Source organism: Phlebotomus papatasi, chromosome 2 (assembly GCF_024763615.1).
Source record: "Phlebotomus papatasi isolate M1 chromosome 2, Ppap_2.1, whole genome shotgun sequence".
NCBI lineage: Eukaryota > Metazoa > Arthropoda > Insecta > Diptera > Psychodidae > Phlebotomus > Phlebotomus papatasi.
This window is the reverse complement of record NC_077223.1, coordinates 65103736-65116873: the sequence shown is the minus strand read 5'-3', so window position 1 is coordinate 65116873 and position 13138 is coordinate 65103736. Positions and strand designations below refer to the sequence as shown.

At 31.2% G+C, this 13138-nt stretch overlaps 1 protein-coding gene across 40 annotated transcripts in view; it reads left to right on the top strand.

Moving 5' to 3' along the window:
- The window catches only part of LOC129803875 (serine/threonine-protein kinase mig-15), a 79811-nt gene that overhangs the window by 38604 nt on the left and 28069 nt on the right, over positions 1–13138 (top strand). For 4 of the 40 annotated variants that reach the window (XM_055850720.1, XM_055850702.1, XM_055850721.1 and 1 more), the window contains exons 5-9: positions 1857–2401; positions 5279–5299; positions 5900–6189; positions 10060–10219; positions 11044–11766. In XM_055850720.1, the coding sequence (XP_055706695.1) occupies positions 1857–2401; positions 5279–5299; positions 5900–6189; positions 10060–10219; positions 11044–11766 (1739 nt within the window). The remainder of the gene's footprint in view (positions 1–1856; positions 2402–5278; positions 5300–5899; positions 6190–10059; positions 10220–11043; positions 11767–13138) is intronic. The other 36 variants (XM_055850722.1, XM_055850705.1, XM_055850724.1 and 33 more) reach the window with 17 other exon arrangements.

Genomic DNA, 13138 nt, shown 5'->3' with positions numbered 1-13138 from the left:
AATATTCTCAATGAATGAACTTGAAATAGGACAATGACATATTTTCCATTCCAGATCAAGAAATTCTCCTAGCATTTATGGATATTTTACAAAATTTAAAAATTTGCCAAATGGTGTCTACCATAGTAAAGATAATTAAAAAATTAATGCAATTCACATTAATTGTTTCTAATGTGCGTTCAAATGTGTGAATTGTGCTTTTGAATCATTCGAAATTTAGTGTTTGATCCATTTAATGATAAAAGGGTAGACTTGGCCCGCAAATATTGATTTAAATTGACTGATAACATAAACATGATTTCACATTAAAAAGTCATGCGATTCTCATTAAAATTAAATTTATTTATGTGAAATTAAATTAATTTATGCCTTAAGTCAATTTATACAAATTACGGGCCAAAGGTAGAGCGAAGAGGGTTACCTTCACTGAGTGAGAGAAATCCGAAAAAGTTAAAATAACATTCCAGAAATGTTTATTTTACCCTGCAGTATTGATCCGAAATCAGTGTAAATTATATGCTTTTTAGGTGTATTAGGGGTTAAAGTTACCCTTTTCCATGTTAATTTTACCCTTTAAAAGGTGTAAATTTAACATTAAAAAAAAGTTGATATATTTTTACACCTAAAAAGTGTTAAAGTTATGAGGAAAAAAAGTTAATCGCACCACCGATTTTTCTCAGTGTTTGAATTGGAGAACCTTTGAAATATGGATTTTTCTTCTATTTTTAAATGGAACTAGGGGAAGTTGGGGCTACTTTGAGCTGTGGGGCTAGATTGTCGTACAACCTTTTCGCATATTCATAAAGGACGCGCTGTGCCTTACAAATTTTTTATTTAGCACAATTGTTTTGTAGAGCTAAATTACATTACGTTAAAGCCAAGTTTCCTTTAGGAATCTGAGAAAAAAATCTTAGGGGAAAGTGCCCATGCTTGATACCATTGGAAGCTTCGTAATGATTATATTTTGTATCTTTCACAATATATATGTGACTCATCGCAACCATATTTTTAAAACTATGGAAATGTGGCCAGTTTTTAAAATATATTGCGGAGTCATGTTTATTGAGAAACATAGGAAAAAATAAGTCATTACGAAGCTTTCAATGGTATCAAGCATGGGCACTTTCCCCTATATTAATGTAGCCCCATCTCCCCGTACACTGTGAGAGAAACCCGGAAAAGTTAAAATAACATTCCAGAAATGTTAATTTTACCCTGCAGTATTGATCCAAAATCGGTGTGAATATTATGCTTTTTAGGTGTATTAGGGGTTAAAGATACCCATTTTCATGTTGATTTTACCTTTAAAAAGGTGTAAAATTAACATTAAAAATGTTGATATATTTTTACACCTAAAAAGTGTTAAATTTCTGATGAAAAAATGTTAATCGCACCATCTTTTTTTTTCTCAGTGTTCTCGGATTTCTCTCAGTGCAGGGTAAAATTAACATTTCCGGAATGTTATTTTAACTTTTTCGGATTTCTCTCAGTGTGGTTAAATATTTTGCACTTCGCTCTATAGATTAAAATTCCGCAAGGATTTATTTGCTGCTCTATTTACTAAATCCTTTTCTTTATATTCTATTAACTCCGTTCATCATTTAATCATATTTAATTTTAATTTAGATTTGGGTAAAGCCTTGCATTTTAAGGCGTTTAAAAATATTTCTTGGTCTACAAATTATTAAAAATATCCAGAAGAAAGCAAAAAATTATTAAAAATATATAATTATATATTATGTAATCCTAATTAAGTTTATCAGAATCGTTCCATTTTGTCCTATAGTAAGGAAAATCTTGGCTAGTTCTAGTCCAATTTTGATGAGTGTTTTTTATTTGTTGCTTGCCAATTAAAGTGAAAGACTATCATCAGCGGCCTTACACAGAGCAACTACTCAAGCATCCCTTTATCAAGGAGCAACCGACTGAGCGACAAGTGAGAATTCAGCTCAAGGATCATATCGACAGGTGCAAGAAGCGTAAGCAGGAGAGTCGTGAGGACTATCGGTACTCGGGCTCTGACAATGATGACGAAGAACCCCAAACAGCTGGGGAGCCATCGTCAATTATTCAGGCGCCCGGTGGTGATACCCTCAGGCGCAATTTCCAGCAGATTCAGGAAGGTAGGACGATGGCTCAGAGTGTGGAAGCACAGCAGCCACAGCCGAATCGCAATCAGAAGCCACAGAGGGAGCACCGTGGGGCTGAGAAGCAGCCAATTGAGGAACCTGGACCGCCTTCGCGACCCGCTCTGCCGCAGAGGTTGATTGTGGTACCGGATGGGTCACAGCATGCCAATAGACCACTTCCGCCCACGCCTAGAAGTTCAGGCTCGTCACAGGCACAACAGCAGACGCCACAGCAAGCTCAGCGGAATTCCCAGAATATGTTTAAGCCAATGGTGAGTGCTGTTTTTCACACTTTCTTCCCTCAGTCTCAATTGTTGCTAAACTATGTCTTGAGCTAACTGTCAAAGTATTATTTGCACGATATTTCAGGGGAATGAGATTCACAGGTGGATTATATTTGAGAGAGAAAATAAAAGAAGTTTAATATTTGGGGAAAAATGGTTGATATCTTTTGAAAACAAGCCTCTAACACTTTGATATTGTTTTTTTTTCTTTGTGACAAATTATAGATAAATATTTATTTATTGAAAGGAATATTCAGAAACTGAACTCGAAATTTTCAGTCATAAGGATTATCTTAATCAGATATAAATTAGATTTATTTCAACAGAATTTCAGAATTTTTTTCAACTATATAAATGACTTAAAGAATAAAATATACCAAATTTATGAATTTCAATAATAATTATTAGAAATATTTTTAAGTTGGGAACAATCTTGGCAGAGCGATTTGGAAAGCCTGCAAGAACCATCTTTATTTTGTCTATATCATTTTTTTTCTTTTAAAAGAGACTTAGGGGCAATTGCGCTACATTCGGACGATTAATGATTCGCACAAATCATTTTTTTTTTCAATGTGTTATAAATGAATTTGGCCCATTATAATATTATATTGTAATAGCTAGTCCAATGCCTCAAATTTTCAGAAAAGAGCTTTGGGTAAAATCCATAAGGAACATAGAGAAAAAATTGAATTGTCTGAAGCATGAGTCATTTGAAGGTAGCGCGCTTTCCCCTATTTACTTTTTAGCTTTTGTCCATGTATTAGACTTTTTATTTAGCCCTGCCTATTAATTTACCTTTACCGTATGTTTTTCATGAGATATGAACAATTAACTATGACATTTTCTAATTTTAAAAGTGAGATTATCGGCTTTTGTGATAGTCTACGATTTGTCGGTACATGCAGTTTTTTAGGTGCAGTCTTTAAGCCCCGCCTTTCAAAAATAAACCACGCCCACTGCAATATTTAATATCAAAATAGAAGAAATTAAGAAATGTAAGTTTTGGACTTGAGTTTCCCACACGAGTTTTTTTTTCAATATTAATGAAGAATAAAGTTCATAGTGTGAAATATTATTACGAGTTCTGAAAGAGGCGTGGCCTATTTTTTATTGTTGGAATTATTAACCCATTCAGTCAATGTACCAGAAATACTTGAGATAGAATGTTCATATTATATTTTGGAATTAGTTTCCTACTGATTAATAGATGATTTTTTTTGAAAAGCAATTTTTTTTTATCTATTATTGGGGCGCGGGGAGCCACTGTCAAACACACGTCTTAACGGTCACCGAATTTAAATTCTGTACATTAATTAATTATAAACTCTATTACTTTAGATAGAGTAACTATCCAAGAAAACAAATTGGCAACCAGAATTCAAATCAGGATAGAGGAAAGAGGCCAATTTTAATAAATTCGACGGGATGTCGAATTTTCCGTCCGCCATTTTGAGCAAAAATTGTGCATGACCTTCCGCGAAGCAAGAAAACAATAACAAAATGTATTCCCATCTCTGTCGGACTATTTTTCCCAAGTAATTGAAGAACTAAAGTTACGAGAACTAAATTTCGAGTATCAGTTGCCTAGGAATAAATAATCTAAAATCACTCAATTTGCGTATAATGTATAATACCATGGTAAGGAATGGGTTAATAGAAATTGATTTTTTTTATTCCTTTTACTTAAGGAGTGTTGCTTAGAACCTTGTAGACAGTTTATCGTCTTTATTTACTCTAAAATCATTCTTAATACATTTTAATATGAATAAAAATGTAGACATAGCGTTGGTGCCCTATTTCGGCCACCTTCATACTCATAGTTTCTTGCCCTTCGGGAATTCTTCCAATGCCTTTTTCACGTCATCTCGTTTGTCGAAGCTACATTTTTTTGTTTGTATGTAAAAACTAAAAATTCATGAAAATTCGAGGAACAAAAAAGGTGGCCGGAATTGCAAGCTGGCCGGAATTTGGCACACTTACCCTATGTCTTTCAAAAGAAAAATATTTTCAGTTTTTTTTCGGAAATGTTTTTTTTTTAATTTTTATAAGTGCCATTCTGGAACGTAATACTTTCAGCGAACTAATTGCTCAGGAATTAATTGGGTTCAAGCAAAAATATTCTTCAGTTGGACATCCTTATAATTTGGAATCATCCAAAAGAATCGTGTTTTTATCGATTTTGAATATTCCAAAAAGTTTTTTTTAGTGTATCCATATTTTTCGAAATGCAAAACACATTTTGCTATGGAAATGAATATATTTTTTCCAAGTATATAAAATTTAGATTCCATTGCAATTGAATTCAATCTGGATGCAAGTGAAATAAGAACCAAATTGATAGATGCACAAGGTTAAAAAAAAATAGACTGAATGTGTACGAATTTCTCCCTGAATCTCATTCTCCGTTTTGTGTATACTCTCTTTTTTTTATTACTTTCACGTTAGCCATAAATTATGATGTATACAATTTTTGAACAATAATTTTATTTCTCATATTTTGTTGCTCTTTACACTTGTGTCTTTTTTTTTTGTTCCATGTATTCCTGGGCTGTTTTGTTCTTCAAATCACACGCACCCACAATATTAATATATTTTAATGTTGTTGCCTGCTGCACAAATTGATAAAAAAAACACACATACACGCAAAAAAAAATCTCGTGGTTGTCGTCAAAAATATCACATACAAAATATTACAAATTCAAATCACATTCACAAATTTTCTTCTTGCTGTTAAACCAAAATTATGCACACACAAAATTTGCTCGAGAATGCCTTTCTTGCACATACACAATTTTCGTTTTTGTTTATTTTTGTCATTGTCAAAAAAATATTCTGTGATAAATAACACGAAAAAATACACAAAAGCTTCCACCACGACGACCAGAGGTATGTTATCAAATAATTAGATTTATGTTTATGTAATTTTTTTTGCACATAATTTTATCTTGGCATTTTTTTTTAATGTAGTCATAGTCTATCTCTATCTTGCTTTTTTATCATTCTTATTTACCCAAAAAAAATTACTTTGCTATGAGAATTTCCGACAAAATAAAACATTTGTGCATCAAAAGGTCTTCTTGTGACAAATGACCGGAAATAATCTATATTTATTTTCGCTCTTATACTGCTTCTTTATTTGTCAAATAATAAATTATTCATGATACTGCTGCAGATGGAAAACGCTATAAAAAAAATTGGTGCATTTTCTTAAACAAGAATTATAGCATTCTGTAAAAAAACAAACAAACAAATACTACAATTGCATTTTGTGAAGGATTTTTTTTTAGAAAATTGCATGAAAAGTGTCTCTAGCTTTATTTTTTTTTAGACACTTTCAACAAAATTAAAATGCTTCATATTCTTTTGCATTGATAAAAAAGAATAATTAAGAGAAAAAAAAATACTTGCATTAAAAATTGGAAAATGTGAAAAATAAGGAGACCTTTTGTATTCACTCAACCGGGGGATTCCATCGTGACAATTTAGGATTTGGACATGATAGCAGCACAATTAAATGAATTGGGCGTCTCTCAACAGTCACAGCAGCAACAAGCGCAGCCAGAAGCACCGCCAAGGAATAGTCGTCAGGGGTCAAATTCATCATCATCTGTGCCATCGAAGCCAGCACCGGCGCCACCCAATAATCACCATGCACAATCCATTGTCAATCCGCTGGATCCGATTGAGAGTTCGGACACGGACAGTGAACCCGAGGAGGCCAATGGAGGTACCAGAAATGATGGAACACTCCTCGCCAGTGATCCACCCAAGCCACTGTAAGTCCTAATCTATTGATTTCTGTGATATTTCCAATTTCTAAGCGGAACTAAGTTTAAATACTTTATTACCTAATTAATGTAGTTCCGATCTCCCTTTCCCTTGTGCATTTTTGAAGGCATCTACACACTAGGAGCAATTAAAGAAGTGTTTTTTTAAAGAGAATATTCCCTACCTATTTAGGCAGAAACGCAGGGGCCCATCAAGTCTAATAGAAAGTGAAGCTATTTTTCACTTTTTCTTGTAAAAATTATGCAGATATTGTACCGCGACTTAAACCAATTTGCTCCTAGTTCTTGTATTATTTCGGCGAACATTATGAAATATGTATTTTTAGATAGCTTTTAATGCACAATTTCGAAATTTATCAGACTGATAAGTCAATTCTCTTTAGGAAAAAACTTGCCAATAGTCTTCAGTGCCTCTATGCAAAAACGTATGGAAAAATGAAATGTCGAGAGGCCCCTGCAGAAACATTTATTTTTTAAAAGGAATTTTTTTAGAAAATTGCTTTTATACAGAAAAAAATATTTTGTAGAATTATTTGTAAATGTTTGTGAATTTCTACTGGGGACTTAGGAAATCTTCGTAAATCGTATAAACAACAAACAAGTTCGTAAAAGTTTGTACTTTTTTCACAAACTTTGTGCATAAAATGATCATTTGACAAGCATTTTTTGTACTTTTACAAACATTTGTTCGTTAATGTTCGTAAACACACAAAAAAAGTTCGTAGAATTTTGTCATTTATTCGTAAAGTTTTGTCTGACAAATAAAAATCTAGAAGAAATGTTTTTAAAAGAACAAAAAATATTAGTCAACAATGAAGTGTTACGAACAATGTTTGTGGGATATACGATTAACAAGCATTTCGTAAGTCCCCAATAGAAATTCACAAACATTTTCGAACAACTTTACAAATTTTTTTTCATTGTTCTATATAGACGTCATAAGACAAAAAGCTAATCTGAGAGCTAGTAAATTTTAAGGCTTGTGCAGACTTGAGGATAACTTGAGAGTCGGTTCAGAATAATTATGACTAAATTAACGATTGCAGTACATTCCCACTTTGTTAAGAACAAGTCGCAAAAAATGAAAATTTGTCAAAAGGTGTTCAAGCTTGGATTCAAACATTACACGGTAAAAAGTTTTGGACACTGACCAAAATATTGAAACAAGTTTTCCTTGGAACAAATTTTTTTGGAATCAATTTGTACCTACACAGAAAAAAATATTTTGTAAAAATGTAAAAATCCTCGTGAATCGTATAACCCACAAATAAGTTCGTAAAATTTTGTACTTTTTCACAAACATTGTTCGTAACATGATCACTTGACGAGCATTTTTTGTACTTTTACAAACATTTGTTCGTAAATCTTCGTAAACACAAAAAAATGTTCGTAAAATGTTGTCATTTGTTCGTAAATTTTTGTTTACCTGACCAACATTGCGATTTCTTTTATTTGCGGATATGTTTTGGAGGTGGTCCAGGCGAACATTTCGTCCATAGACATCTATGACCGAAAAAATTTTCGACATCAAATTTTCGCAGCTTAAATTAAAACCACTCTAGAGGGCCTATTTCTCAACTGATTTGTTTAAATTTAGATTTTTTGAAAAGGTCTTGAAATTTCTAATCCCACTGCACCGGAATCAATTGGTAATGAACTCGTTAATGACATATTTTGTTGGAAAACTTTTATTTACTGGTTTTTTTTTCAATGTAAAGCTAAACGGTAAGATATATCAACTTCCAGTCTTGATTAAAAAATATAATATGTTATGAAATTTTCTTGGAGTTTAAAAAATTATTTTGGTTTCCTTGAAATTGGGTAAAATTCTTGTAAGGATATGCAGCATTGAAAGTTTTCTTAGACAAATTTGGGACTTTTACGGATAAAGACAGGGTACATTTTGGTAATTTTAAACAGAATCTAATTTGAATTTTGAGGTTTTTTCATTGTTTTCGATGGGTAAAAAAATACCTGTGGTGTTCTCTCTTTGCCCACCTGAACCAATAAGGAAATCTCAAAACTCAAAGATAGATTTATTTCAAAATTACCCCGCATTGTACGCTAATTGAGAACTCATATCATGAGATTAAGAATATTCTGCTTTATTTTCTCTTAATAATCAATGGGAATGAGAGTACAAATTGACAAAATATTGACCAAACTTTTTACAAAATATTTCAGTTCGAAACCAATTTTTACAAACAACTAATTTACCAATTTTTCAAATAAAGCTGAACTATTTTTTTGACAAGTCTTCGACAAAATAATATTTTGGAGCAAGTATTTTGCACAAACACATCTGTCTACTTTTTCTCAAATCTGTAAAGACCTTAAAAAAAAGACTCGAAAGACAATTTCGAATTTTGATTTTCGAATTTTCGTATTGTTTGCACAAGCCAACAAAAACATTCATTTAAGATAATATATTTTAAAGAATTATGAAATTTATTGATATTAAAATTAATGTCTGATACATTTACGGTATAAAAAAGTGATAATGGTGTTTCACAAGATTATAAATTTTCGAAAAAGATTTTCGATGATGCAAATGTATTTTCTAAAGACACTGAAAGGTTTAGCTGGTAAAAACTAACCCTTAAGACAGTAATAAAATAAAAATGATCTGTTAAAAATATAATTTTAGTAGACACCTCAATATTTTTCTGAAATTACATGCTATAAAAAGTTTAATGAAATTTAATATTTTATTATGAGATTTTACGAACTGAGTTTTATTTTTTCGTATTTTGTACAGAGAACATCGATTTGTGATTTTCAATTCTCAATTGAAAGGTTGGGGTTGGGAATACAAATTTTTGACATGTTTTTGATTCAAACGATTAAGGTTAAGATGGGGTAATTTGGAATCATGTCTAAATTGGAACAGTAAGATTTTTTAACAATTTTAGATGACAAAGTGAATAAAACTGCTAAGAAGTACTCTTGGATGTAAAGTCTTGTATTTCTTCGTGATTTTCTTTTTTTCTTTAACCATCTGAAACAGTAAAAAAAATCTCAAAATTCCAAAATAGACATGATTCCGAATTACCTAATCTTACCCTATTCAGACAAATTTCGAAATTTATTTTCGATAATGTTTTAAAAATTTCAATTAGCAAAGTGATCGACAATAAATTTCAAAATTATTTTTTTTATTATTTTTTCTAAATTAGTTATAAATATATTTGAAATATTTATTAACCCGAAATAATTAATTAATAAATAATTTTCTTCCGAATTTGCAAAGATATTTTCGTAAATCTACGACTTTTGAAAACGTTTAAAACATGTCAATATTATAAGTATATCTTTATAACTTGTAAATTTTTAATGTTCAGATTTAAGTTTCGAATACTGATATCACTAAAAACAATTTTATTTTAAAAGTGTTTTTAATTAAATTTAAATCAAAAACAAAATTTTTGCATTTTGCAAGATGTAAGATTTTTCATATTATTTTTTTTATATTAATTTATTATATTATAAAAATTACACAAGTATTTTTAGAAGTTTTTCTTTATTAGAAAATTTATTTTAGAGTTAGTTGTTAGAAAACTCATCCCTATTTTTTTTTTATAGATCAATAGATAGTTTTATTTTTAGAATAAAAGCCAAACAAATAGAGTACTATAACTCATTTTTTCATATTTCACATAAATTTGAAAATTCTAACAAAATTTTTCACCATTTTCTTTCTCATCCCATTTATAAATTTATTTATTTTTTAATTTTTAAACTTTTTTGGTTTATGGCTTTATATATTTTCATGTAAATTTTTAATTTTATTCTTCGATTTTACTTTGGAACGCACTATGTATTGTTTCTTTTTGTGTTTTGTGAATTTGGTTCTGTTAGTCCTGAATTTTCATACAGGCCCGGTTTGAGTGTCCTCTCGGAGGATTCTGCGGCTCCAGTGCCAAGTCATGGATCAGGTGGTCCACCCAATAGGCCATTGCCACCAACTCCAGATGACGATGATCAGAATCAGGGTGATCGTACGTTGATCATGAAGAGGGTAAGTGTTAATTTATTTATTTTTTTCTGTTTATCTCAATTTGCTTCCTAGTTCTCAGTGTGAGTCCGTGTTTAGGAAAGATATGCGTGTCTTGTGCGAAATATCCCAAAATAATGTCTATATATTTAGTTAGACACGTCCGTATTATATTTTTTCTATTGCTCAGTATCCTAATTATAATTGTTTTTTTTGTTAGAAAGCTTGCAATTAATATGGGAATTTTTACATTTGACATTTTTAATTGTTTTACATTGCAAAATTTCAATTTTATTTATTACACTATGCCAGCAAATTAATTGGTGTTGGAAAATTTATTTAGATTAGGCTAAACAGAACAAAATATGGTGTTTTTTTTAGATGTTGATAATTTTTTTTTCCTTTTGTATTTATTAATGTGTAGAATTTTGAAAAATTCAATTTGATGAGACGGAATTTTGTTAGCAAAAATCGGTTCGGAAATATACGCCAAAATTTTAATTTAAAAAAAATATAGACTTGCTTTTTTTATAAAAACAAATGGTTATGGTTCATTTTTTAATTTTTATGTATTTTTTTTCTTTTTCTTTCTTTTACTCCTACCATCCTAACATATGAAAAAAATATCCTTGAAAAAAATATTATTAAAAACAAAAAACAATTTTCCTGTCTATACAAAAATCCTTTTCAATGTTACACAACACTCAAATCAAATTATTACACAAATTCTGCACACACTTCATTTGCAAAAAAATTAAAAATTCACAAAATGATTAAAAAAAAACAAAAATCACGGTGATGATGAACACTAATGTGGCCATTTGGATTGGATGTGGCATGATGCATAGAAACAGAAAGGCACGGATGGTCAGGAAAATGAGGAGAGAGTCTTGTTGCGTGAATGGGATATTGAGAGATTTTTCCCAACTTCTCGGACACTCGAGCAGAGGAGTAAGAATGGTGGGAATCCGTCTGGACGTGATAGAATATCTCTGCAACCGCAAGAGATGAAAAAGTGCCTGGAAAATGTGTCAAATGATTCCAAGGGAACAAATGATGCCAATAAGATGAAACTGGAGGATCGGGTGAAAAGTGAAATTTTTGCCAATAATTCAAGGGCAAAACAAGAAGCATTGGCAAAGATGACCAAAAATGTTGCCACTCACAAACGTCAAGATAGTGATTCAAAGCTCTCTCTCAACTTTGTCCGTGGCTTCAGGCGTGAAAATACAGATTTCTTCCCACTGGCCAAGAGGCATTCAGCCATTCTGGGTGAACGTATTGCTAGTGGAAATACCAATAATAGTGGTGGGGATCAGAGTATTGTTCAGAGATCAAGTGGAATCTTTCAGAGACGTCCAAAAGTTGGTGCTGAACCAATTCTCACGGATTATCGTGAGTCATCACCGGCCAAAAGTCAAACCAAAGATGCCAAACAGAATACAACAAGCACAAAAACATCGTCACCATCAAGACACTTAGATTTTCTCCGTCCGAGACGTGAAAAAACTGAATCTGTTATAATAATCCGCAATTCGGCCACGCGGCAACTTTTATTTGGCCAGCAGCAGGTAAAGGATTTCCTCAATGTCTTCTTCTTCTTTAAAAAAAAAACATATGACCTTTATATATTTTGTTTAAATATTTATTTTTATTATTATTTCTTTTGATTTCTTTTACAAAGTCTCAGTTGATATTTTTCTTTTTGTTTCATCTCTGTTCCATCTAAAGACCTTTTTTTTTCTCAAAAGTATATTTGTTTGTTTGTGAAGAAGATATGAGATGGTATTGTGGGTTTTCTCAACTGATATTATTCAAAACATTATGCAAAAAAAAAACATTGTACATAATACACTTTTCACAATTTGCTTTCTGTGTAAAGTATCCTTTATGTTTATACAGCTTTATTGCAAAAAGTCATATTCAATTTAGAAGATTTACATGTCGTTTTGTTTATATAGATTTACAATTTAAGCCCTGCCCTAAAATGAATTAGCACACGCCCTCTTTACACCTGTTTGTTCTTGTAAAGATTAGCGTACAGTTTCGCCTGGCACGAAGAACAATTTCGGGGAAATCATTTTCCGCATACTCCTCTAAATATAAAAAATATATATATTTTCTTTTAAAACGTGCGAATTTCGAGATATTGAATTCCGTTTTCCATTAAATGTTCTTTAAATTAAATTGAATTAAATGACATCATTCGCTGTTAATTGTATTACAGTTAAAATGCGAAATTGCTCAATGCAATTCAATTTGTGTGCTCTACAATACTTTAAACATCTTTTACCTAAAATTCAATGCCAAACGACCTATTATACGATAGTTCCTGGTACACAATAAATAAATTACTTCCTCAAATTCGATAAGGGGCGGGGCCTAAAGGAGGCTATGCCATGAGAGAATTTCGCCTACCTCTCTAAAAGACTGATAAGACATTCAACAAAATCTAGCTAAAGGAAAAAAGCTTGGTATCAGAGGGAAAAAGTAGAGAATAAAATGTGTGCTGCTATACCTAAAATTCAAACGTAACGCTTAAAAATTTTAATATTAAAATTTGGAATTTTATTGTCGTTTAAGGAAAGACAGTTCTATAAATTCAATTGCGTGCAATGCCTAAACCACCTATATAAACTATGTGCTCTGTACTTCTATTGAAATTGTAGTGGAAAGTCAAAATAAAAATACTGGTGTTGCCCTTTCACCTTCCTCTAGGAAGCCACGGTCTCTTGTATTTTTAACACTTTAAAATCCGAGCAAAAAAATCACGTAAAATACCAAACTGACATAAAATGCCAGTGCAGATATTTTCAACAAAAAAATAGCATTTTTACAATAGTTTTTCGTTCCGTATGACTTCTACAGCAGTTCTAGGACTCATAAATTCATTTTCCAATAAATATTTTTCCATTTTCTTATAAATTTTATGAGATTGACAAA